This window comes from Bos grunniens, chromosome 20 (assembly GCF_055505025.1).
Source record: "Bos grunniens cultivar Pamir isolate PY7600 chromosome 20, Bosgru_T2T1.0, whole genome shotgun sequence".
Classification (NCBI taxonomy): Eukaryota; Metazoa; Chordata; class Mammalia; order Artiodactyla; family Bovidae; genus Bos; species Bos grunniens.
The window spans coordinates 34965617-34991263 of NC_141184.1; the positions used below are offsets into that span (position 1 = coordinate 34965617).

General features: G+C 39.8%; 1 protein-coding gene across 3 annotated transcripts in view; it reads left to right on the plus strand.

The window, feature by feature from the left end:
• The window catches only part of WDR70 (WD repeat domain 70), a 285459-nt gene that overhangs the window by 77380 nt on the left and 182432 nt on the right, over positions 1 to 25647 (plus strand). For all 3 annotated transcript variants that reach the window (XM_086361477.1, XM_086361480.1, XM_086361478.1), the window contains one exon: positions 13601 to 13754. In XM_086361477.1, the coding sequence (XP_086217603.1) occupies positions 13601 to 13754 (154 nt within the window). The remainder of the gene's footprint in view (positions 1 to 13600; positions 13755 to 25647) is intronic.

A 25647-nucleotide genomic window follows, 5' to 3' on the forward strand; every position in this document is an offset into this window, starting at 1 on the left:
ACCAATAAACATATACTCAACTTCACTAACAATTGAAGGAAAAAAATGAAAATTTTTCATCTTTGCCCATCCCCTGTTTCATCTTTGCCCTGTAAGATGGGCAAAGATGAAACAGATCTCTATTATCCTATGTAGCAAGAAGACAAATTTGGGGAGAAAGAAAGAGTGGGCTATCAGTTATTAAGCTGTTTTTCTAAAGAACAATTTGATAATATCTGTCAAGATGTAAAATGTAAACTGTGTTGATAAGATCTGGAGAAATAAGCACTTTCAGGCATTGTTGCCTGGAGTGTAAGTTAGTTCCATTCTATGGAGGGCAATTTGGTGTTATCTTCCAAATTATAAACATGGATACATACTCTTTGACCCAGGACCCAATTTAAGGAGCTTCTCTGACAGATATATCCACACATGGAAATGACCAAGGAACCCTGTCCCTGCTTAGTCGCTCAGTCATGTCTGACTCTTTGTGACCCCATGGATGGTAGCCTGCTAGGGATTCTCCAGGCAAGATTACAGGAGTGGTTGCCATTTCCTCCTCCAGAGGATCTTCCTGACCCAGGGATTGAACCCCCATCTCCTGTGTCTCCTGTATTGCAGGCAGATTTTTTACCCACTCAGCCATTAGGGGAGCACAGGGACAAGTTTATTTATTGCAGCATTGTATACAATAGCCACAGATATGCTTTCTTGAATTTTATTTTTACAATGAAGCAATGACAGTCTGAATATGTGCTCATTTTCCATAAAAATTTTTATTTGTAGGTATGTTCTTTGTCTTTCATGCTATACAACAGCTGTTAGCAAACTGTGGTTATGAGAAGTCGCTTCAGTCATGTCTGACTCTTTGTGACCCTGTGGACTGTAGCCTGCCAGATTCCTCTGTCCATGGGATTCTCCAGTCAAGAATCTTGGAGTGGGTGCCATGCCCTCCTCCAGGGGATCTTCCTGACCCAGGAATTGAACCCATATCTGTTAAGTCTTCTGTATTGGCAGGCAAATCTGCCTGCCAAATTTGATTGAAGGGCCAGATCTAGTTCCTGGCTGGTTTGTTTTCGTGTTTTTTTTTTTTTTTGTATAGACTGGCGTATAGGTGGTTTCCCAGGTGGCACTAGTGGTGAAGAACCCGCCTGCCAATGCACGAGACATAAGCAACACGGGTTTCATCCCTGGGTGGGGAAGATCCCTTGGAGAAGGAAATGGCAACCCACTCCAGTATTCTTGCCTGGGGAATCCCATGGACAGAGGAGCCTGGTGGGCTTCAGTCCATAGGGTCTCAAAAGAGTCAGACACGACTGAAGCAACAGCACAGCACACACCCAGGCTTCCCTGGTGGCTCAGACAGTAAAGAATTTGCCTGCAATGCAGGAGACCAGATTGGATCCCCACGTCAGGAAGATCTCCTGGAGAAAGGAATGGCTACCCATTCTAGTATTGTTGCCTGGAGAATTCCATGGAGGAGCCTAGTGGGCTATACTTCATGGAGTCGCAAAGAGTTAAACACGACTGAGAGACTAAATACAAGAGTTGGTTTTGGCCTTTTTTTTTTTTTTGGTGGGGCAGGACTTGAACTAAAAATTATACACTGTTAAAAGATTAGAAAACAGAATTCAACAAGAAAGAATACGTGACAAAGATTGTATATGGCCTACAGAGCTTAACATATTTTCAGTCTGACCCTTGACAGTGAAAGTTTGCGATCTCGTGTCTAGAATCTCTTCCTTGTTATTTTACTTCCCTTGCCTGGTGACAGAGAGGCTGTGAATAGATTCTTCTTGAGTCTCCTCACTTCCTTAAAGAATAGCTTGTAGCTGGTGGAACAAACCTATGGTCCAAGGGAGTTTCAAGGGGCTTGGGGAGTAATCCTCTCAAGGAAGTTTCCACTTCACGTGTTGTATATTCTGTTTTCCGGGAAGCTATTTTGTTAGAGTTCTGACTAGTTGGTCCATCTTTGTTTTGTCAAGCCCTGTGTCATCTCTTGAGCATCCTTTTTAGCTGCTAGCGGCCTAATGTGATAACTGTTTTCATAAGGGCAGCCTTTCTACTTTGAGAATGTATTTCCCTGTGAATTCTTGATTTGTGGGATATTTTCATATAAGGCTGTGTACTCTTTGGGGGAGGTATTTTTCTAATCACTCTAGTCCTTTTCTGTAAAAATTTCTGGGTAGTTTGTATCTTTCAGGTCTTTCGGTTTCTAATTCTGATATTTCTACCTATTGTTATGTTTTTTGAGGTTATTTCTTTTGATATTTGGACTAGGGAAATCTAATGCGTAACTTGGTAGCTATTATTTGTACAAATCTTCTATAGTTCTAAGGAGGACCTTCCTTTTTTTTTTTTTTTTAGTATTTAGTGATGTATTTAGCTGTTCCAGGGCTTAGTTGCCCATGTGGGATCTTCAGTCTTCGTTGTGTGATGCAGAGCATCTTTTTTTTTTTTTGAGTTGTGGCATGTAGAATTTTTATTTGCAGCATGCAAGATCTTTTACTGTGGTTTGTTGGATCCGGTTTCTGGACCAGGGTCAGAACCCTGGCCCCCTGCATGGGGAGCATGGAGTCTTAGCCGCTGGACCACCAGGGAAGTCCCAAGGACCCTGTCTTTATATTCTTTTTGCTCTGTCTTCAGGTTCTCCCCTACACTGACATTTTAACATTCTTGGGTGATCTTTCAAAAATCCTTAATTTCTAGTCTTATGTTTTTATTCTTCTCCTAAACTTTGAAGGGCTTTATAGTTGTCATTATCTTTCTGCCTGACTTCACAGCATGAAGTTTTGTTGCAGTTAGTTCATTGTCCCCACTTTCTCCCTTCCTTCCCCTGTCCTTGGTCCTTTCTTCATCCTCACCTATACTCCATGTGCTTCCTGCCTCTCCAGTTTCTTCCAGATTCCTCCTTCAGGGTTCAATTCAGACATCTTCCTTGCTTAAATCTCACTTAGAGCACTGCAGCAGTCTCTTTTCCCCCACTATACCTGCCAAACTGCTTAATACAGTCCTGACGCATTTTTACTGAAACTTATGAATGCTTTGCCGTGATTTGTAAAATCCTATGTGATCTGGCCCCTACCCACTTCTCTTTTTTCAGTTTGCTTCAACAAAATGGCTGAGGGATTTTACACAAGACTTATTTCCTGCTTAGAATGCTCTCTCTATGGCTTGCTGCTGCTAAGTCACTTCAGTCGTGTCCAACTCTGTGTGACCCCATAGACAGCAGCCCACCAGGCTCCCCCGTCCCTGGGATTCTTCAGGCAAGAACACTGGAGTGGGTTGCCATTTCCTACTTGCTCCCTACTCACAAACATCGTTCGCTTCTTTGTATGCTTAGGTTCCACCAAAATGTTGCATTTCTAGAGAGGCTGTCTGAACTAGGGCTCTCCCATTGTTGCTCCCTCAACACCTTTTATTCTTTGTTAAATGCTGAGCTCCTGATGTTCTGCTATTAGAATTAAGACTTGAATTTTTCTTAACATATCATAAAGAAAGCTGTTAGGAATAATTAGAGCAAGGACTTAGTTTTTGCTAATCATTCTCATTGGTTGGCTGTTCTTGATCGTATTTCTGTAATCCTCAGAAGATACGAAAATGTACTGTTTAAATATTTAGGTTCGTTGTCTTTTACCATGGAGCTTGCTTGTGAAATCATATAAAATCATGAAACTTATAATCTGCACTTGAGTGACAGAGTAATTTTATCACATGTATAAGTAAGAATATGCATTTTAATGGGAGAGTTATTGATTAGCTTTAGTGTTTATTCCTGGATAGAAGTTTTCTGTGGCCTTAGTTTTGTTTGACAGATATATTATTTTGTAAAGTTACTACTGGCTTCCTAACATTTAGTATATTAAGCCAATAGGTGATATATTCCTAATTAATTTTGCATTGGAAATCTCTTATTAAGTATAAAAGCTAAAATGTTGAAGTAGCTGGAGATTTATTTCAGCATGGAATAAATCAGTGTTTTTTGATATTCTCATACAGAAACCTTTGATAGTCTGTCTCGTGTTTCTCACTTTCTTGTCCTGTTCCAAGCACTAGATAATATATTTTACATACCTGGAAGGAACAGACAATTTCATCAAATTCTGTAGGAAGATGGCATGCCAATCTGAAACTACATTTTCTCTATTGCCTTACATTTTCAAGAATATAGTAGTAGTTATATTTGGCATTGCACTTGAGTTTTGTGAGTGGGTGCAAAAAATGAAAAAAGATGTAAGGATATTTCTCTTGAACATTTAGGTTAATAGTAATTAAAACACGTGCTAAACTTATACTAACTTGTTTTGTAATGAATTTGAAATATTCCATGTATTTGATTCAAATGTATTCATTACGGTTGGCTATCAAGATTTTATACCCCTCAAATAATCTTAAAGAGCCCTTAGAAGTAAAGAAGTAGTAAAAATAGCAACTACTTATTTCATATACTGTGCTAGCAGCACATAAATGTGTCTTATTTTTAATCTTCATCTCAATCCTGTAAGTGTTATTTCTCAAGGTTTTTCAGTGGAGGAAACCAGGACTCTGCAGCGGTATAAAGCCCATACATGAACGCTATCTCTGGAGCTTCTCTGCATAGCGCTATCATCTAGTTCCATCTACTAATTTGGAAAGAAATGGGGAGACTGAGTCTTGCAAAGCCAAAGGGCTTGCTCATCGTCACACAGCTAGTTAGCAACAGAGTGAGGACTTGGATCGCTGGCCTCCTGACTCACATTCCGGTGCGCTTTTCACTATATCAGGACACCTTGGCTCCTGAGCCCCAAGTGACAGCCCCAGACAGCTGTGTTTATCTGTCTTGCATGTCCCAGCTTGTTTTGCTAGCAGAGCAAAAACTACTTAAAAGGATCCTCAATCTTCACCTCCCCACTCCCCTCCACTTATACTCGTATATTCCCACTTGCCCCATGAATAACTTCACAGAAAGAATTGTGCAATGTCACTAAGCCTTCCTCTGGTGTCAGAGTTACTCCCTGAGAGAACATTCACTTCCTCATGACTCCAGTTTACTGTCAGATTGCCTTTCCCTGTCTTCTCTTTGATCGGAATCTTAGTTGTTTAGGCAGGAATTTGAGGAGCAGATGTTACGCCCCTTGAACAAGCCCTTTAATTCTCCTTAGTACTGTGTCTAATGACTCTTAATCCTGTCCTTTTAACTCTGTGGCTAGCAGAATTAAGAGCAAAGTGGGCCAGGAATGGTGAGCTTGATGCTGAACATTTCATTTCAGTGTTGGCAAAGAGAACACATAAGATGAGACAGAGGGAAAATGTTAGGCTTTCCTATGAAACTAAGATGAATATCAGTGTGGAATTGATAGGATTTTGTATTTCCCTCCAAATGTGAATAGAGCAATTTGGTAGAGTTGATAGCCAGAGAAATGAGCCACTGAACTGTTTCCACTACCCTGTCTTCTTAAATTTTGCTGTGTTCTTAAGATTTTCATTTCCCTTTGAAAACAAAAATGGTTCACCAGAAAAAAGCAAAGTTATTGCTTAAAGTACTTGATCTTTCATGGTTCTTGAAGAAAATTTACTTTCTCCAAATGGGAATCCTGTTAAGAAAGATAACACCCTGTGATCTAATTGGTTCATTCTATTCTCTTTATAGACTTTGGTTTAGCAGTCTCGGCTCACTAATCATCAAAATTCTGATCTGTTTGTTCATATATTTTAAAAAATTGGACTAAATGGCCTATAGCTTTCTCAGTTCCTGATTAATCACTTCAGATTTTGGTAAGTCAGAGGCTGATTAAGAGAGAGAAATTACAGTAATTTGAACAGGGAAAGCGTACTATAAAGAAATACTAACTGTATCATGGGATTGGTGTAATGAGGGATTGGCTACTAAAAAGTAAAGTGAACTCTGGAGAATATAGGAATAGCAAATAAGAGAAGCAGTCTTACTCATAGGATATTTAAGGAAGAGGCTTCCAGGATTGAGATTTAGATCTTATTTGAGAGGGCAAGGTTGTGGCTCACTAAATGATAAAGAAGTTTCTGTGACAGGAGTACTTGCCAGAAACGCGGTTCACCTGATCACTCTGATATAAAACTGTCTGAGGGAAGTACTGGGCAATCTACTGGGTGCTGCTGTCTACTGATTGCTGTGTACTTCACAAGCCTGGTCTTGGAGCAGCTGCATCAGTGGCAGGGGTTGGAGACTGGAGAAGCCATGTGTGATGTAGGAACCCACCAAGAGGAATAGACAAGCTCCAGGGAGGAAAATCCCTTTCTCCTGCAATGCCTTTCCAGCACTCTCTAAGGACAAGACTTAGCATCATGCCAACCGGCATAGGGAAAATATTTAAAGGGCCCAAATCCATTTTTGCAGAGCAAGCAGTGAAGGGTGAATTTGGAGTTGAGGGAGTAAATGAACGACTGGCACATTTGGTCAAACAAGTGACCTTATATTTTATTACTATTTAAAAAAATTTTTTTTTTAATTTTTATTTATTTATTTATTTATTTTTATTTTATTACTATTGATGCCTACTTACGGACCTAATTTGAATTTGGGACTCTGGTCAGAATTTTGCTGAGAACCTCATTTTTTTCCCAGTATTTCAGAAAGGATGTCATGAGGCCAGAGAGACTTTTCTTTTATAGGAAGGAGGGACCCTGGGAGTAGCTTCACCTTCGCTTTTGTAGGTCCCTTTATCATGAGCATCTGGTTTGGGTACTTCAATTTCTCATCTGCTTTGATACACTGATCTTGGGGATTGTGGTGAAATTCCTGACATTGTCACATATATAACCTCAGAGCTCACTCACATCTTTGTTTGAATTATCTTTGCCATTGGAATCAGTACTCTGAATTTGTACATTAAGAATGACTTTTTGAAGAATAAATATTTTAGAAACTATCAGCTAGCATTTCATCATTTTACGTGAAACAGCATAAATTTTGAGCAGCAGTTTCTAGTCAGTGATGGCTGTGGCTAAAAGCAGTTTCATTGGTAAATATCTGATTTGGATTTGGTAACCAACTGGCAGGAATAACCTTACTCAGGCTTAACTAGACATACAGGAATTCTAACTTTTTGTGTATATTCTATTTTTAGAAGACATGGTTATCACGGGTTAATAGTTTTTTTAAATGAAATACCTATTTATTTCACAGCCTTAATATTATAGACTTAGACTGTTCTATACATCAGTGTCTCTTAACAGTCTTATGGACTCTGGGAGAGGGAGAGGGTGGGAAGATTTGGGAGAATGGCATTGAAACATGTAAAATATCATATATGAAACGAGATGCCAGTCCAGGTTTGATGCACGATACTGGATGCTTGGGGCTAGTGCACTGGGACGACCCAGAGGGATGGTATGGGGACGGAGGAGGGAGGAGGGTTCAGGATGGGGAACACATGTATACCTGTGGCAGATTCATTTTGATATTTGACAAAACTAATACAATTGTGTAAAGTTTAAAAATAAAATAAAATTTAAAAAAAATTATAGACTTAGAAAGTAAATTGGACTAAATGACCTAACATTTTGTTAAAATTGTTTTACTGTTGAAGCTGATTTTATTTTGAGTTTGGCCTGTTAGGATAAATCAAGGAATTTAATTAATTTTCTGACAATAGAATTACATTCATAGAGGACACTATAGCTGAATACAGCTTTAAAGAAAAGGTGATCATTTTTATCTTTGATAGAGAAATTTTATATTTTGGGCTTTGATTATTAATTTGATTCTCTACCTGTTTTTTAAAATTAAAATATAGTTGATTTATAATATTAGTTTCAGTTTTATTAGATAATGATTCAATATTTTTATAGATTATATACCATTTAAAGTTATTATAAAGTATTGGTACTCTTCTCTGTGCTGTGCAATATATATATGGTACATATATCCTCATATCTTATTTATTTTATAGACAGTAGTTTGTATCTCTTTATCCTCTGCCCCTATCTTGCCTGTCTCCTCATCCCTCTTCCCACTGGTAACCATGAGTTTGTTCTTTATATCTCTTAGTCTGTTGCATTATATTTATTTGTTTTATTTTTAGATTCCAAATACAAGTGATAACATATAATATTTGTCTTTCTCTGTCTGACTTATGTCAGTAAGCATAGTACCCTCTTGGTCTCTTCATGTTGTTGCAAATGGCAAAATTTTCTTCTTTTTTATGGTTGAGTACTGTGCATGTATGTGTGTGTGTGTGTGTGTGTGTGTGTATACTCCAGAATTCTTTGAGAATTATTTCTACTAGGCTTCCCTGATGGCTCAGTAGTAAAGAATCCACCTGCCAATGCAGAAGATGCAGGTTCGATCTCTGGGTTAGAAAAATCCACAGGAGAAGGAAATGGCAACCCTGTCCAGTATTCTTATCTGGGAAATTGCATGGACAGGGGAACCTGGTGGGCTGTAGTCCATGGGGTCACAAAAGACCTCATGGTTTATGTTGAGTCCATGGGGTTACATAACTTAGCAACTAAATAACACAACAATTATAAAATTTTACCTTGTCATTTAATTTATTAATAATCAGATCAGATCAGATCAGTTGCTCAGTCGTGTCCGACTCTTTGCGACCCCATGAATTGCAGCACACCAGGCCTCCCTGTCCATCACCAACTCCCGGAGTTCACTCAGACTCCCATCCATCGAGTCGGTGATGCCATCCAGCCATCTCATCCTCTGTCGTCCTCTTCTCCTCCTGCCCCCAATTCCTCCCAGCATCAGAGTCTTTTCCAATAAGTCAACTCTTCGCATGAGGTGGCCAAAGTACTGGAGTTTCAGCTTCAGCATCATTCCCTCCAAAGAAATCCCAGGGCTGATCTCCTTCAGAATGGACTGGTTGGATCTCCTTGCAGTCCAAGGGACTCTCAAGAGTCTTCTCCAACACCACAGTTCAAAAGCATCAATTCTTCGGCACTCAGCCTTCTTCACAGTCCAACTCTCACATCCATACATGACCACAGGAAAAACCATAGCCTTGACTAGACGGACCTTTGTTGGCAAAGGAGTGTCTCTGCTTTTGAATATGCTATCTAGGTTGGTCATAACTTTCCTTTCCAAGGAGTAAGCGTCTTTTAATTTCATGGCTGCAGTCACCATCTGTAGTGATTTTGGAGCCCAGAAAAATAAACTCTGACACTGTTTCCCTATCTATTTCCCATGAAGTGGTGGGACCGGATGCCATGATCTTCCTTTTCTGAATGTTGAGCTTTAAGCCAACTTTTTCACTCTCCTCTTTCACTTTCATCAAGAGGCTTTTTAGTTCCTCTTCACTTTGTGCCATAAGGGTGGTGTCATCTGCATATCTGAGGTTATTGATATTTCTCCCGGCAATCTTGATTCCAGCTTGTGTTTCTTCCAGTCCAGCGTTTCTCATGATGTACTCTGCATATAAGTTAAAGAAAGCCTTCTTCAGCGATCAATGCAAAGAAATAGAGGAAAACAACAGAATGGGAAAGACTAGGTTTCTTTTCAAGAAAATCAGAGATACCAAAGGAACATTTCATGCAAAGATGGGCTCGATAAAGGACAGAAATGGTATGGACCTAACAGAAGCAGAAGATATTAAGAGATGGCAAGAATACACGGAAGAACTGTACAAAAAAGATCTTCACGACCCAGATAATCACAATGGTGTGATCACTGACCTAGAGCCAGACATCCTGGAATGTGAAGTCAAGTGGGCCTTAGAAAGCATCACTACGAACAAAGCTAGTGGAGGTGATGGAATTCCAGTTGAGCTATTCCAAATCCTGAAAGATGATGCTGTGAAAGTGCTGCCCTCAATATGCCAGCAAATTTGGAAAACTCAGCAGTGGCCACAGGACTGGAAGAGATCAGTTTTCATTCCAATCCCAAAGAAAGGCAATGCCAAAGAGTGCTCAAACTACCGCACAATTGCACTCATCTCACACACTAGTAAAGTAATGCTCAAAATTCTCCAAGCCAGGCTTCAGCAATATGTGAACTGTGAACTTCCTGATGTTCAAGCTGGTTTTAGAAAAGAATCAAATTGCCAACATCCGCTGGATCATGGAAAAAGCAAGAGAGTTCCAGAAAAACATCTACTTCTGCTTTATTGACTATGCCAAAGCCTTTGACTGTGTGGATCACAATAAACTGTGGAAAATTCTGAAAGAGATGGGAATACCAGACCACCTGATCTGCCTCTTGAGAAATTTGTATGCAGGTCAGGAAGCAACAGTTAGAACTGGACATGGAACAACAGACTGGTTCCAAATAGAAAAAGGAGTTTGTCAAGGCTGTATATTGTCACCCTGTTATTAATAATAGTTATTTATAATTCTATGGCTTGGCCTAGGCATTCAGTATCTGGTTCTCCCAATTTCTGTGAACCTAAATAATAAATTCTTTCCTCTCATTAACCTCTAGCTGAAATTTAGCACTTCCTTTAATTGTGAAAGTAGACAACAAAGTCACAGGTATTTTCGTAACACATTACCATTCTTACAGATGCTTCCTTGGTTACTCAGATGGTGAAGAATCTGCCTGCAGTGCGGGAGACTCGGTTTCGATCCCTGGGTGGGGAAGATCCCCTGGAGAAGGGAATAGCTACCCACTCCAGTATCCTTGCCTGGAGATTTCCATGGACAGAGGCTATAGTCCATGGGGTTGCAAAGAGTTGGACATGACTGAGGGACTAACATTTCACTTTCACTTTCATGCTCATCACTGCTTTGAAATTACAGTAGTTATTAGACCTGCCTCTAGGCATAGTTACTTGATACGTTAGTCTAGAAGCTCACATATTATGTCACAAATTAAAAAAAAATATTTTTATAGTTCTTTAAAAATGATTTCCATGGTGTGTGTGGTGTATTTTTTTAAATGTGTTTAAAAAACGTGCTAAGAAGGGCCCCGTAGACCTCAGACTATGAAATGGTCCAGGCACAAAAAAGTGGTTCTGCACAGTGTAGGTCAGATTGTGTCATTTCTCACCTCAAAATGCTCTGCTGGATTTCCTCTCATTTCTTCCAAAGAGAGTGAAACCAAGGTCCTTTTGGTGGCTTACATGGCTCTCTGCACCAGCCTACTTGCTGCCTTCTGACCTTGTCTCCAACTTCGGTTTTTTTTGCTCTCTTTGTTACAGCCACATTGGCAATATTCCAAGTATTATTTTGCTGCAGATCCTTTCTAGTAATTTCCTGATAATATCTATGTAACTTACTCCCTCAGTTACCTGATAGACACTTCAGTCATTTACTTCCTGACCACTCGATTTAAAACATTTATTCTTGCTCCCTTGGTACCTACTCTGCCTTCCCCACTGTTTTTCCCTGTACACTTATTGTAATTTTTCATATTTTCCATGTCAATTAGCCTAGTATTGATTTTGGGTGGGGGCTTACCATAGTCCTGTTGCTGGCAGGTTGGCCCTTCAGCAGTAGTTAGGTTAACTTCGAGAGCTGTTGTCCTTCCCGTGCATGACTTGCATCCCTTCTACCACCACCCCTCGTTCACTTATGAGCCTACTGCATTCAGAGTAGAGTGGATGATGACAAAAGCTAGCTAATTGAACTGGCCAACTCACTTTGTCTGCCTGGTTGTTCATTGCCTCTTTTAAGTTTGATGCGTTCTGGGATTAACATGTGATACAAAGAGCTTCATTTTTGATTTCTACTGTTTGTTTGTCTGTCTACATGGGTCATCCCCATATCTTCTTTTCACTGTCTCCTGATCTTTTCTACCTTTTACCTCTCATTTCCTGGAGAGCTTGTCTAACCAATGTAGTTGATACATTTTACTCATCCGATACAGATAACATGCTATCATGGAGATCTGGGACCAGCATGAATTTTTTTGTATTGTCCAGGACATCCAGGTCCCTTGGGACTATATTAAGACAGAGGACTAGAAAATTAACATAGCTCTGGTTCAAGCATGTAAATGTATGCTGCTGTTGATTTACATGTGAATGTCCAGTGCTTTTGGTCTTCCTTCCTAATAGAGGTAGAAACACCTGCTTTGCAGGATCAGTGACTGCACAGCACTTACCTGAGAGAGCAATAACCCTGTCTTTAAGTGCTGCCAGATAGACCCTCCAGCTTCCCCACTATAGTCTTTAGTTGGTGATGACCATCCTCAGCCTTTCGTTTACTTTTTCCATTGTATTTACTGCTCCTAGCAATAGCTGCCTAGTTCCATAGTCCTTTCAATTAATTCTTTTCCTGTACTCTCATATGCCTGAAATATTGCACCAGCCAGTGCCTTCCCTCTCACCAACAGTTTTAGCAATGCAGTTGCACTGCTACAGCCCATCAGGGACTAGGTGCCACCAGAGAAGGGGTCCTCATTGCTAACCAGTCCATGAGCGACGTCACTCTAAAATCTTATTTTGGAATAGCTCCTTAGGTCTACTTTTGATATCAACCCTCTCAGGTTTGATTCTTCCAAGACACACTTTGAAGCTTCAGGATTTGCATGTAGGAGGTTTGTTGAGGAGTGCTTCTGGAATGAGCCTCTGAGAGAAAAGCTGTGAGGAAAACAGCATTAGGAAGATGGAGGAACTGAATTGCCAGGTGGTTGCAACAGCAACTTCAGCTAATTTCCACAGAGAGATCTGAAGCTGGAATAACCCTTCTGGGGTATTCCCAGTTGAACCAGAGGGCTGGGCCATTTTACCGTACATTGACCAGTCCTTAAATGTGGGCTGCTTTGGGATAGTAACATAACCTTGGATGAGGGAGTTCTCTGCAACTCAGAAAAATTCCTGAGACTTCAGTTGTAAGCCACCAGCAGGCCAAATCCTGGAAGCTGGTGAATGAGTACTTCAGTCCTGAAAGGATTGATGTGGGTGGTCACCACAGCGTCCACTATAGCCACAATGGCAGGATCACTTTCAGTGGGGTGGTGAGGGTGAAAAGGATACTCTTTGTGTGTGTATGTGTATGCTCAGTTGTGTCCAACTCTTTGTGACTCATGGACTGTAGCCTGCCAGGCTCCTCTCGCCTTGGAATTTTCCAGGCAAGAATACTGGAGTGGGTTACCATGCCCTTCTCCAGGGGATCTTCCTGACCCAGGGATTGAACTCACGTCTCTTGTATCTCCTGGATTGCACTAGCGCCACCTGGGTGCTAGAGAAATAAGGGAGGAGATGAAAACTTGTTTAGATAGCTTAGCTGAGAAGGGGAGGAGAGAGAGGTTAGTCATAGGTTCCCGAGGAGATTGGAAGGGGTGGGATCCAGAATATAGGTAGTAGATATGCCTTGGGCAGGAAGAGGTTCATTTTCATCATTGTAATCAAAGAGAAGCAGCAAGAGAAGAGTTCAGAAGCAAATACATTTATAACAGTAATGAGAGCACACCAGGCAGTTCTTATATGTGTCTTCTGGGACAAATCAGGAAGAATCAAGAACTGGAGAGGGGAGTTGTTTGAGTTGAAGATTTAAAGTGAGTAGAGAAGTTTTTAATAGATTGCTGTGGAGAGTGGGAGGAGAGCTTAATAGGATAGCCACTGGTGGTGAGGGCCCTTTTGAGGTTGATGCTCCTGATTTTATAAATTGTCAATTTGTATAGTTGAATGACTTTTTTTTTTTCTGACAGTGCTTAATGAATGAAAGTATAAACATACTCTGTGTCTTACCAGAATTTTTTTTTTTTTTTGCATAGCCATCAGATCAAGTCATTACAGTACAGTAACACGGGAGACATGATACTTGTCGTATCTGGAAGCTCTCAGGCCAAAGTGATTGACAGAGATGGTTTTGAAGTAATGGAATGTATAAAAGGAGACCAGTATATTGTGGATATGGCCAATACCAAAGTAAGTGTGACCCAGAATATTTTAGTGAATTTAATTAATTCCATGCACATTTACTCACAGCTTATTGTTGCTGCCATAATTTCTGCTATAAATTAATACAGTGTATTTCAAACTGCCCTCTGCTGAAGTCTACTGAAATACCCCTCAGTCCTACTGAGGCTTGCAGTCTCATGCCTTTCCTTTTGTTTATTGGCTGTTCATTGAGTGTCCAGTGTGTGTTAGATGGTTCAAACAGCATTCAGATATAACTTAAACATAACACTATATGCAATTGTATTGAAATGGTGGCTTGAATAGTGGTTTTTTTCCCTTCATGTATTCCACTAGAGTTTCTCTCCCCTCATCTTAAAATCACCTCCCTAAAGATTCTACCAAAGATGTTTTTTTTAGGGTGATGGTGATAAGGAAATAAAGCAGATGGTGCTCCAGATCAGCCTCTCTGTCTTACACGCAAATCGTTCTGTTTTTATCTGTTTGATTTGAAGCTTTTTGGGCATCCCAAACTTTATTTAAACAGTGAGTTTATAGAAATGAAAGCTTTAAAAACTCTTATTTAACTTATTCTTTTTTAGTTTATGGTTACCACAGACAATTTTTCTTTAAAAATAGTGAGGAAAAGATGTTTTTTTTTGCTAGTTTGTAAGCTCTTACTAATGATTTCAGCTGTTCAGGGCTTCTTACATTATAAAAACTAAGACTTTATCAACTTAGGTTTTAGCCAAGAAAGTTTCAAGAAGAAAGGGATCTGGTGGTTCTGTATCTGGCTATTTCTGCGGTTTCAGTTTCACACACATGCACGCACACGCATGTGGGCTTATTTTGTGGCTCAGTGGGAAAGAATTCACCTGCAGCTCAGGAGTCGCAGGAGACACAGATTCAATCCCTAGATTGGGAAGATCCCCTGGAGAAGGACATGGCAACCCCACTCTAGTATTCTTTCATGGAATATCCCAGGGACAGAGGAGCCTGGAGGGCTACAGTCCATAGTCTCACAGAGTCGGACACGACTGAGTGACTTAGCATGCAGGCACACGCATAGGTGGCTCAGTGGTAAAGAATCTGCCTGCAAAGCAAGAAATGTGGGTTCTACTCCTGGGTCAAGAAGATCCCCTGAAGAAGGAAATGGCAACCAAGTCCAGTATTCTTGCCTAGAAAATCCCATGGACTGAAACCTGGTGAGCTACATATAGTCCATGCAGTCAAAAGGGTCAGGCATGACTTAGTGACTGAACATATATATATATACACATACACACACATACACATATATGTGTATATATATAAAAGTATATACATATATATAGTACATAGAGTAAGATTATTCAGAAAGTAGAGTGAAGGTAGATAAATCTATGTAGATATATAGGAAATTAAAATATTAAGTTAATTACCAATATGTGAAAAACAACTATATATTATAACTTAATACTGTAACTCTCCCAATCTTGTCTAATGTTATCTCTATTTTGATTTCAAAATCATGGTTAATACTTACTCTCTCCATTTCTCAGAAGCAAATATAATTGACTATTTATTTAGGAAATACTATTTTTAGCTTAATTGTACTTGAGTGATGGGTTTTAGAAATGCAAGTATTATTATTTGAAGGGAGCAGATTTCATGGGACACTTTTTCTTAACTTTTAAAACTTTTTTCTGATTCAAAGAGTAATTAATAACTTGTGGCTTTACTGGTAAGTTCAACCAATAGAGCATTGAAAGAAACTATTAAATATATCTGATCTGTTATGATAAAATATTGTGTACTTCAAATATAAACAGGCCTTTCTAATTATGTTATTAAACTGTTATATTGTTAGATTTTTATCTCTTTATATCTTTATGTGAATGTATGTATTTTTTGGGGGGTATACTTCTAGTGGTGTGTGAGTGTATATATATGTGTATATATATTTCTGCTACATACTACATTACAGGGAGAGTATTTATATTTATACCTTTAAAAACTAGTTTATTGAGTTTTTAACAGTAATTTTTATTGACTGTTACAAATTTGAAAAGGAAAAATTACTCATAATTTTACAACCCAAATATAATCACAATTAAGATTTCAGTTTTTGTATACCTTTTTTCCTTTATGCATCTGAGAAACATTTTTTTCTGATCACACGAGAACCTTTACATAAGGTATTGTTTGGAGCTAGTCAAGTGGAATGCGAGGCCTCAGAGTGGGAGTGAGGGGCAGGGGGCCTCCTTCAGCCACAGAGATTCCAGTTTTGTCTGTTTTCTGTATTGAAGCTCTTTATAAGATATTCTTTGAAAATCAGGTTCTGTTGTTTCTTTAAAATATGAAGATCACTGATCTCATATTTATTGCTTATATTATCTGAGAAAATGGGACATTACTTCTTCAGGTTTAAATCATTAGGAAGGTAGGACAAGGATAAACAAGAATCAACCCTTAAACCATTCAAAAGCACACCTTAAAAACTGTAGTTACATTATCATCTAAAACTCCTTTATTCTAAACCAGAATTTTAGTATATTACTTCCAGTCGGAGAGTGTTTTTCTTTTCTTTTTCTTTTGGCCCTCCACAGCATGTGGGATATTACTTCTCTGACTAGGGATTGAACCCAGGCCTCTGCAGAGGAAGTGCAGAGTCTTAACCAGTGGACCACCAGGGAAGTCCCAGAGAATGTTTTTCTCTATTCTTTTCAACTCGTAGACCCATACTTTACCTTCAGCCGTTTAAAACGGTTCTGTGCCATTTATTTCATAATTACTTGGCTAAAGTGGGAGAGGACAGGCTCAGGGGACCCTTTAACGTTTGGACATTTTAGTGGGCCATTTCTCTATGATTGTACTTTAATTACGGAGATTAGAAGTTTTATAAGGAATTTTGGAGAAAAGGTACTTTCAAATGCTTTATTTATGTTTGAATAGTACATGTAGTTATTCTGATATAAAACCTCTCCAAAAAATTGCCCTTATTATTTGGAAATGAAATATTTTAGTCATGTCCTTTTAATGGTAAATATTGTTTCTTAGGAGTAAAATATTATAAACTGTGAATTTTAGGTATATTTTATTTCCTCAAGCAGTTGTAACTGGTGGTTTTAACTGCAAGTATAACTCTAAAAAGTGAATTCATTTAAAATACATTGTGTTTCTTTCCAAATTCTGAATATTTACAGAGCTTTTTCTCTAATAGAAACTCCATAACACTGGTTTCTATCCTTTTGACATATCCCCATCATTTCGGGGGTACTTTCTTACATTCTGGCACAACAAAATGTTCCTGGCTCACCTTGTACTATTCTGTTCTGATTTTTCTAGCATTCCATGGTTCTCTTGAACTGAAAATTCTATTTACAAATCAAGATCTAGGGCACTGCTTATGTTCATTGTTCAGTTCAGTTCAGTCACTCAGTCGTGTCCGACTCTTTGCGACCCCATGAATCACAGCATGCCAGGCCTCCCTGTCCATCACCAACTCCCGGAGATTACCCAGACTCACGTCCATTGAGTCAGTGATGCCATCCAGCCATCTCATCCTCTGTTGTCCCCTTCTCCTCCCGCCCCCAATCCCTCCCAGCATCAGAGTCTTTTCCAATGAGTCAACTCTTCGCATGAGGTGGCCAAAGTACTGGAGTTTCAGCTTTAGCGTCATTCCTTCCAAAGAAATCCCAGGGCTGATCTTCAGAATGGACTGGTTGGATCTCCTTGCAGTCCAAGGGACTCTCAAGAGTCTTCTCCAACACCACAGTTCAAAAGCATCAATTCTTCGGCATTCAGCCTTCTTCACAGTCCAACTCTCACATCCATACATGACCACAGGAAAAACCATAGCCTTGACTAGACGGACCTTTGTTGGCAAAGTAATGTCTCTGCTTTTGAATATGCTATCTAGGTTGGTCATAACTTTCCTTCCAAGGAGTAAGCGTCTTTTAATTTCATGGCTGCAGTCATCATGTGCAGTGATTTTGGAGCCCCAAAAAATAAACTCTGACACTGTTTCCACTGTTTCCCCATCTATTTGCCATGAAGTGATGGGACCGGATGCCATGATCTTTGTTTTCTGAATGTTGAGCTTTAAGCCAACTTTTTCACTCTCCACTTTCACTTTCATCAAGAGGCTTTTTAGTTCCTTTTCACTTTGTGCCATAAGGGTGGTGTCATCTGCATATCTGAGGTGATTGATATTTCTCCTGGCAATCTTGATTCCAGCTGTGTTTCTTCCAGTCCAGCGTTTCTCATGATGTACTCTGCATATAAGTTAAATAAGCAGGGTGACAATATACAGCCTTGACGTACTCCTTTTCCTATTTGGAACCAGTCTGTTGTTCCATGTTGCTGAAGTGTTAATCTTCTAGACTGTTTCAGAAGACAGAGTTGGGGCTGGAGGGATAAACCAACCAACCAAAAAATAAGCAAAATGTATTAAAAAAATCATGAGTTCACTGTGATACACCCAATTTGAATCCAGCTTCCTAGCCTTTCCCCACTGAGTATTTGTATTTCACTTCTCCACTGAAAAACTTGTCCTCTAGCATCACCAGCATTTATTCATTTGTTCAAAGTCCATATAGTCAAAGCTATGGTTTTTCCTAGGCATGTACAGATGTGAGAGTTAGACCATAATGAATGCAGAGTGCTGAAGAATTGATGCTTTTGAATTGTGGTGCTGGGGAAGGCTTTTGAGAGTCCCTTGGACAACAAGGAGGTCAAATCAGTCAGTCCTAAAGGAAATCAACCGTGAATAGTCATTGGAAGGACTGATGCTCAAGCTGAAGCTCTGATTCTTTGGCCACCTGATGTGAAGAGCTGACTCATTAGAAAAGATCCTGATGCTGGGAAAGATTGAGGGCAGGAGGAGGAGGAGGCGACAGAGGATGAGATGGTTGGATGGCGTCATCGATCGACACAGTGGACATGAGTTTGAGCAAACTCTGGGAGATACTGAAGGACAGGGAAGCCTGGTGTGCTGCTAGTCCATGGGATCTCAAAGAGTTGGACATGACTTAGTGACTGAACAACACCTCCTATAGTACATAGAAAGTAATTTCAAAATTGCTACATAATAGTCCCTATAGGGAGAATTCTGATGTGGCACCCAAGATTCCCTGCCCCTCTCCTTGAGTGTGGATGTGACCCATGAGTATAATGAGATCCTTCTGCAATTAGATTATATTGTCTTCACAGTTAACTTTAAGAAAGAAAGATTATCCTCAGTGGATCCTGCCTAATCAGATGAGCCCTTCTTCCTGGCAAAAAAGATTTTAAAATTTGAGGGATTTGACTCGAGAGGGATTCTCGTTTCTGGCTTTGAATATGCAAGCAGAACCTGAATGATGACGTTGGATAGATAGCTATAGCCAAGGAGATCTCCAGCCAAAATGTTGAAAGTACTGCCTGGTTTTTTCTTGCTACTTATAGTAAAAAATGAGAACAAAAGGTAAATTGAGAAAAGTCTTGTTAAACAGAAACGAATACTAGATGATTGAGTGAATTTTGAGCCTATCCATATGGCAAAGAATGTTAAAGTGAAGAAATTGCTTCTGAAAGTGTGACACAGACAAAAAGCCTAGGGTGTGCTGTATAACCTTTTGCTAAAACTTCAGAAAGATCAAAAGGTCAGAATATTCAGTTATACTAAAGGCTCCTTCAAGAAATGAAGCATGTGCCTCACAGATTTTATTTTCACAATCAAACCAGTTGACTTCTAGGAAGCTTAAGGATTTTGTTTCTTAGCTGTTTCAGCAAGAGATATATATCAAGAAGGGATTTCCCACCCCCCTATTGTTTTTTTAAAAAAATTTTATTGGAGTAGAGTTGATTTACAATGTTCTGTCTGTTTCAGGTATACAGCAAAGTGAATCAGTTATACATATACATGTATCCAACTCTTTTTCAGTTTCTTTCCCCATATAGGCCATTACAGAGTACTGAGTGGAGTTCCCTGTGCTGTATAAGTAGGTCCTTAATTAGTAAATCTCTTGTATATATAGTAGGGTGTATATGTCAAGAAGGGATTGTTTTGCAAAGGTTTTTGGAAGTGGCTTTGTCTAATTCAGGTTCAAGAAGAGAAGTTTCACGTTTGTTGGCTTTGAAGGTGGAGGAATCCATGTAGCGAGGAAGGCACCCAGCTTCTTGATGCTGTGAGCAGCTCCCAGCTGACGGAGGCAATGAAATAGGCATCTTAGTCCTGCCACCACAGGAAGTTGGGTTCTGCCAGTAGCCTGAATGAGCTTGGAAATGAATGCTCCCTTGAGCCTCCACAAAGCAATGTGGCCCTCCGAACATCCTGATTTCAGTCTCTGAGACCCCAAGCAGAAAATTCAACCTTCTGGATTGTGACTGGCCTTCTGACTTCCCAAACTGTTAGCTAATAAACTAAGAGTTGTTTTAAGCCCCTAAGTTTGTGGTAATTTGTTACACAGAAATAGGAAAGTAATACAGTCTTGCAAATACCAAACATACTAGGTAATAATGAAAGTCCCCAAGGAGGTGGTAGAGTGGGAGATCAAACATAAGAGCAAGACTTAGCTTTGAGTGGGAGAAGGAAATTTATTTACATTGGAAATAGAGGGATGCGACTGGGCTCATATGCAGGTACGGTTACAAGTGGTTGGCCTTAGATAAAAAGTTGAAGGTGTCACCATGTAGCCACTGAATCATTTCCTAGTTTTGTGTTGGGAAAAGTTGGAATGAGACCTTATGTAGAATAGTAAAGGCTTAGAATAGATATTGATAGTGTGAGAGAAAAATTGCTAAGACTTGTGGGAGCATTCAGGGTTACAAAATCTTAAGTTATAAGAGAGAGTCTTTGGCATATTCGTATGATATTCTTGGGCTTCTCTTGTGGCTCAGCTGGTAAAGAATCTGCCTGCAACGCAGGAGACCTGGGTTCAATCCCTGGGTTGGGAAGATCCCCTGGAGAGGGAAAAGGCTACCTACTCCAGTATTCTTGCCTGGAGAATTCCATGGACTGTATAGTCCATGGGATCACAAAGAGTCAGACAAAACCTTTTTTTAAGGCTTCTCTGGTGGCTCAGACAGTAAAGAATCTGCCTGCAATGCAGGAGACCCAGGTTCGATCCCTGGGTAGGGAAGATCCCCTGGAGAAGGAAATGGGAACCCACTCCAATATTCTTGCCTGCAGAATTCCATGGGCAAAGGAGCCTGGCGGGTTGCAGTCCATGGGGTCACAAAGAGCTGGACATGACTGAGTGACTTAGTATGTACGCATGCTATGATCCTCTTGAGTCTGTTCAGGAGCCTGAGGTGTTTGAAGGGAATACAATGCTGAGGAAGAGGGATTTATTCCAGAATAAAAGTTGTTCATTATAAGTACAGCAGAAGGACACTCAGGTTTATGTTGAGTGATTGGTTGAAATTTAGGATGTTGAAAAGAACATTCGTGATTCCAGAAAAGGAACCATCTGTGGACAGAGTTAGCTATAGTTGGAGCTACTGCAGTATCTTATAGACGAGGTCATTGAAGTTGAGTTGATCAAAGAAGAATGAATCTATCTCTTTGGTATCTTCAAATGTATTTTTAAATTGCTCAGTAGTTAGAAAGATTTGAATTTCAGAGTCCTTGATTCATAGAAGGGAATGACTAAGAGTGTGATGGATTACACAGGGTTCGGCAGACCGCAATCCGTGGTCCAAATCCAGCCTGCACTGTTTCTGTAAATAAAAGTTTTACTGGAACACAGCCATGCCTGTTCATTTATTGTTGTCTGTGATTGCTTTTGTGCTTACAGTGGTAGAGTTTGAGTAGTTCTCTCAAAGACCATGTGACCCAGAAAGCCTAAAATAGTTACTATCTATTCCATCCTAAAGGATTTCAATCTTGAATATTCATTGGAAAGACAGTGTTGAAGCTGAAGCTCCAGTACTTCAGCCACCTGATGCGAAGAGCCGACTCATTAGAAAAGACCCTGATGCTGGGAAAGATTGAAGGCAGGAAGCAAAGGGGATGACAGAGGACGAGATGGTTGGATGGCATCACCAACTCAATGAACATGAGTTTGAGCAAGCTCTGGGAGAAGGTGAACAACAGGGAAGGCTGGTGTGTTGCAGGCCATGGGGTCGCAAAGAGTTGGGTATGACTGAGTGACTGAAAAACAAGTCCATTAGAGAAGAAGGTTGCCAACCCCCAAAATTAGGCTATGAACATTTTCTCCAGCAAAATATACCGACACAAAATTTTGCTGACAATTTTAGGAAGTTTGAAGATTCCTGAAGCCATGAATGGACTCCAGTTAAGAAGAACTTTTGGATTAAAGCTGATAGTATATTCCCTGAGGCATTTCCTCTCTTCGTAGGAGTTGCCTCTGCTAGTTAACTCACTATGCCAAAAACATGGGTACTTTCATTTTATGGGTCACAGAGCCTCACCTCATTCAGTGACTGCAAATGGCACTGTGGTGGGTCAGCGGTCACAGCTTTTGTCACGAGGCTGCCACAGGGGTACGGATTGATAACTGTAGATCAGCACACCTCTGTGCACGGGAGAGCATGAGTGCATGTGAATTAGAGGAAACCAATAGTGGTCATGGCTTGATAACGTCCTCTCTGTATGCACAGTCTAGCAGATTATGAGAAGTAAATAGATGCTTCATTCTTTCTACTAGGCTCTTTCCAGACTGTTAAATAAAGGAAGGAAATTTTTTTCCCCCTAGGAGTGCCTATGTTTAGATAAAGGAGAAAGAGAGAAAACCTAGTTTATTTGATGAAAAAGTGTTTTAGTCACTGACTGTTCTTTAATAGGTGTCACTTAAAATTTTTTTTCCACTAATGTGAGCCATGATACTGAATCTGTTTAGATTCATTTAAGAATCCTCAGTTGAACTTCATTTTCTATTATGACTAATTTTGGTCACTGTTTTAACACAAGGGTACTTAACATTCCCATTGCCTTTGTCATACTCTTGTCTTTACAAACAAGAAACAGCATTCATAGTCTTTTAGTATTTCTTCAGTTAGCTTACTATTTGTGTTCATATTCTGTGTACTCAACAACTAAGGTGATTGTGTTTTATGTTAATGTCCTCTGTAGTAGGGATCATCTTCTTTTGGTCCTGTTAGAAATATACTTTATATTTGTAGATGATATTTCAACTCTAATCAATAAGTATCAGTAAAAGACCTCTCTTCTGGAGCCTGCCTTCAAGACCTGCATAGGCTGGGTTTCTGTTAGGACAAAGCATAGGAAGTGAGATTCCAAACTGGAGGAGAAATAGATAGACAGATAGATAGCTGATTGGCATTGATGTATGGCAGAGAACACCACAGCATTCTAAAGCAACTATCCTCCGATTTAGAAAAAAGCCACCCCCCAAAAGCTATACTGCAAAAAAAGAACTGGACTGAGTTATGCCCGTTGTGCTCAGAAGCAGTGACTCCTGAGTCTGGGAGTAGAAGAAGATGGTAAACTAGGAACTGACTGGGAGGGAAGCCCGCTACACATTAAATTAAGGGGCCAGGAAGAGCCGTCAGTGGAAGTGGAGCTGAGTTACACTGAGAGGGAGAATGAAAGTGTGAAGTCGTGTGCAAGATTGAGGAAGCCAAGGCACTTTAGGATCGAAGTCCCTGAACGCAGGGCATGGCTCATGGATATTGAGGTGTTCCTTTTGTTGCAAATGATGAGCTATTTTCTGGGGCCAGAGGTTAACTAGATCAGATACTTATTTACTGCTTGGCCCTAGAAGTTCTTCTTCTTTTTTTTTCTTAAATAAGACAAGACAGACAAATTTCTGTTTTGGAAAGAGATGAATAGGATCTCTGACAGTTCTACAGATTTTAATCTATTATCAGGCAGTTTAATTACTATCTTTTAGTACCTTAGGTGCACAGGGTCAGATGGTAAAGAATCCACCTGCAGTGTGGGAGACCTGGGTTCGACCCCTGGGTTAGGAAGATCCTCTGGAGAAGGGAATGCCTATGCACTCCAGTATTCTTGCTTGACGAATTCCATGGACAGGGAGCTTGGCAGGCTACAGTCCATGGGTTCGCAAAGAGTCGGACAGAAGTGAGCGACTAACACACACTTCAACACTAAGTCACTTATCTGTTCACGCCACCCCACAGTCATGTGATTCATAACTGTTGGTCAGTTCTCAATTCTCCTAACACTGTAACTCTCAGCAGTGTTTGACACAGTTGATTATTCTCTCCTTCTTGAAACATTTTCTTTATTTCCTTCTTTCCCTCTCACTGAACATCTGTCCCATTGGCAAAATGTGTGTTGCCAACAAAGCTTTATGAATAAAGCTGCTACTAACATTAACATGTAATTAATTTTGAAAAATGGAAAAGTGTGAGTCTTCCAACTTTGTTCTTTCTTTTCACAAATATCCTTGAGTTAAAATTTCTTGAAATAATAAACCAATAAGAATTAAAATAAGAATAAAATAATAGTAAAAATCTTCTTGAAATAATAAGATAATTCTTGAAATTTTTTATTTTTTAATAAAGTTTCCAAATGAATTATATGACCAGTTTTTCACTTTGTGGTAGCATTTTATTTTTTAAAAAATAAAACAGTTTGGCCATGCTGTAAGGCTTGTGGTATCTTGGTTCCCCGATTAGGGATCACACCTGGCCTCTGGCAGTGAAAGAGCCAAGTCCTAACTGCTGGGCTGCCAGGAAATTCCCCCTGTAGCATTTCTTTTTAAGCAGGTCTACTGGTGACAAGTTCTCTTAGTTTTCTTTCATCTTAGGATGTCTCTATTTCACCTTTGCTTCTAAAGTACATTTTCTGTACACTTAACTTGGCAATAACCCCAGATATGCAGATGACACCACCCTTATGGCAGAAAGTGAAAAAGAACTAAAGAGCCTTTTGGTGAAAGTGAAAGAGAAGAGTGAAAAAGCTGGTTTAAAACTCAACATTCAAAAAATGAAGATTATGGCATCCAGTCCCATGATTTCATGGCAAATAGATAGGGAAACAATGGAAACAGTGACAGACTTTACTTTCTTGGGCTCCAAAATCACTGGAGATGGTGACTGCAGCCATGAAATTAAGACACTTGCTCCTTGGAAGAAAAGTTATGACCAACCTAGACAGCATATTAAAAAGCAGAGATGTTACTTTGCCAACAAATGTCTGTCTAGTTAAAGCTATGGTTTTTCTAGTAGTCATGTATGGATATGAGAATTGAACCATAAAGGTGGCTTAATGCCAAAGAATTGATGGTTTTGAACTGTGGTGTTAAAGAAGACTCTTGAGAGTCCCCTGGACTGCAAAGAGATCCAACCTGTCCATCCAAAAGGAAATCAATCCTGACTATTCATTGGAAGGACCGATGCTGAAGCTCAAGCTCTAATACTTTGGCCACCTGATATGAAGAGCTGACTCATTAGAAAAGACCCTAATGCTGGGAAAGATTGAAGGCAGGAGGAGAAGGGGACGACAGAAAGGTGTTTGGATGGCATTAGTTGAGCAAGCTCCGGAAGATGGTGAATGACAGGGAAGCCTGGTGTGCTTCAGTCCACGGGGTCGTGAAGAGTCGGACATGACTGAGCAACTGAACAATAACAACAGTTTTTCTCTTAGTGCTTTAAAAATATCTTTCATTAAAAATTTTTGTTGTTAGTTCATTTTGTTTGGTTTTCACTGGGATTCTTAAATCTGTATGTTTACTTTTTTCACCACACTTTGGAAATTTTTAGGCATTATTTCTTCAAATATTTTTCTGCATCTAAGAGTCTTATATAACAGGAATACTAAATCTTTTTATATAGTCTCAAACATCTTTTGGAGAAGGCAAAGGCACCCCATTCCAGCATCCCATGGGTGGAGGAGCCTGGTAGGCTGCAGTCCATGGGGTCGCTAGGAGTCGGACACGACTGAGCGACGTCCCTTTCACTTTTCACTTTCATGCATTGGAGAAGGAAATGGCAACCCACTCCAGTGTTC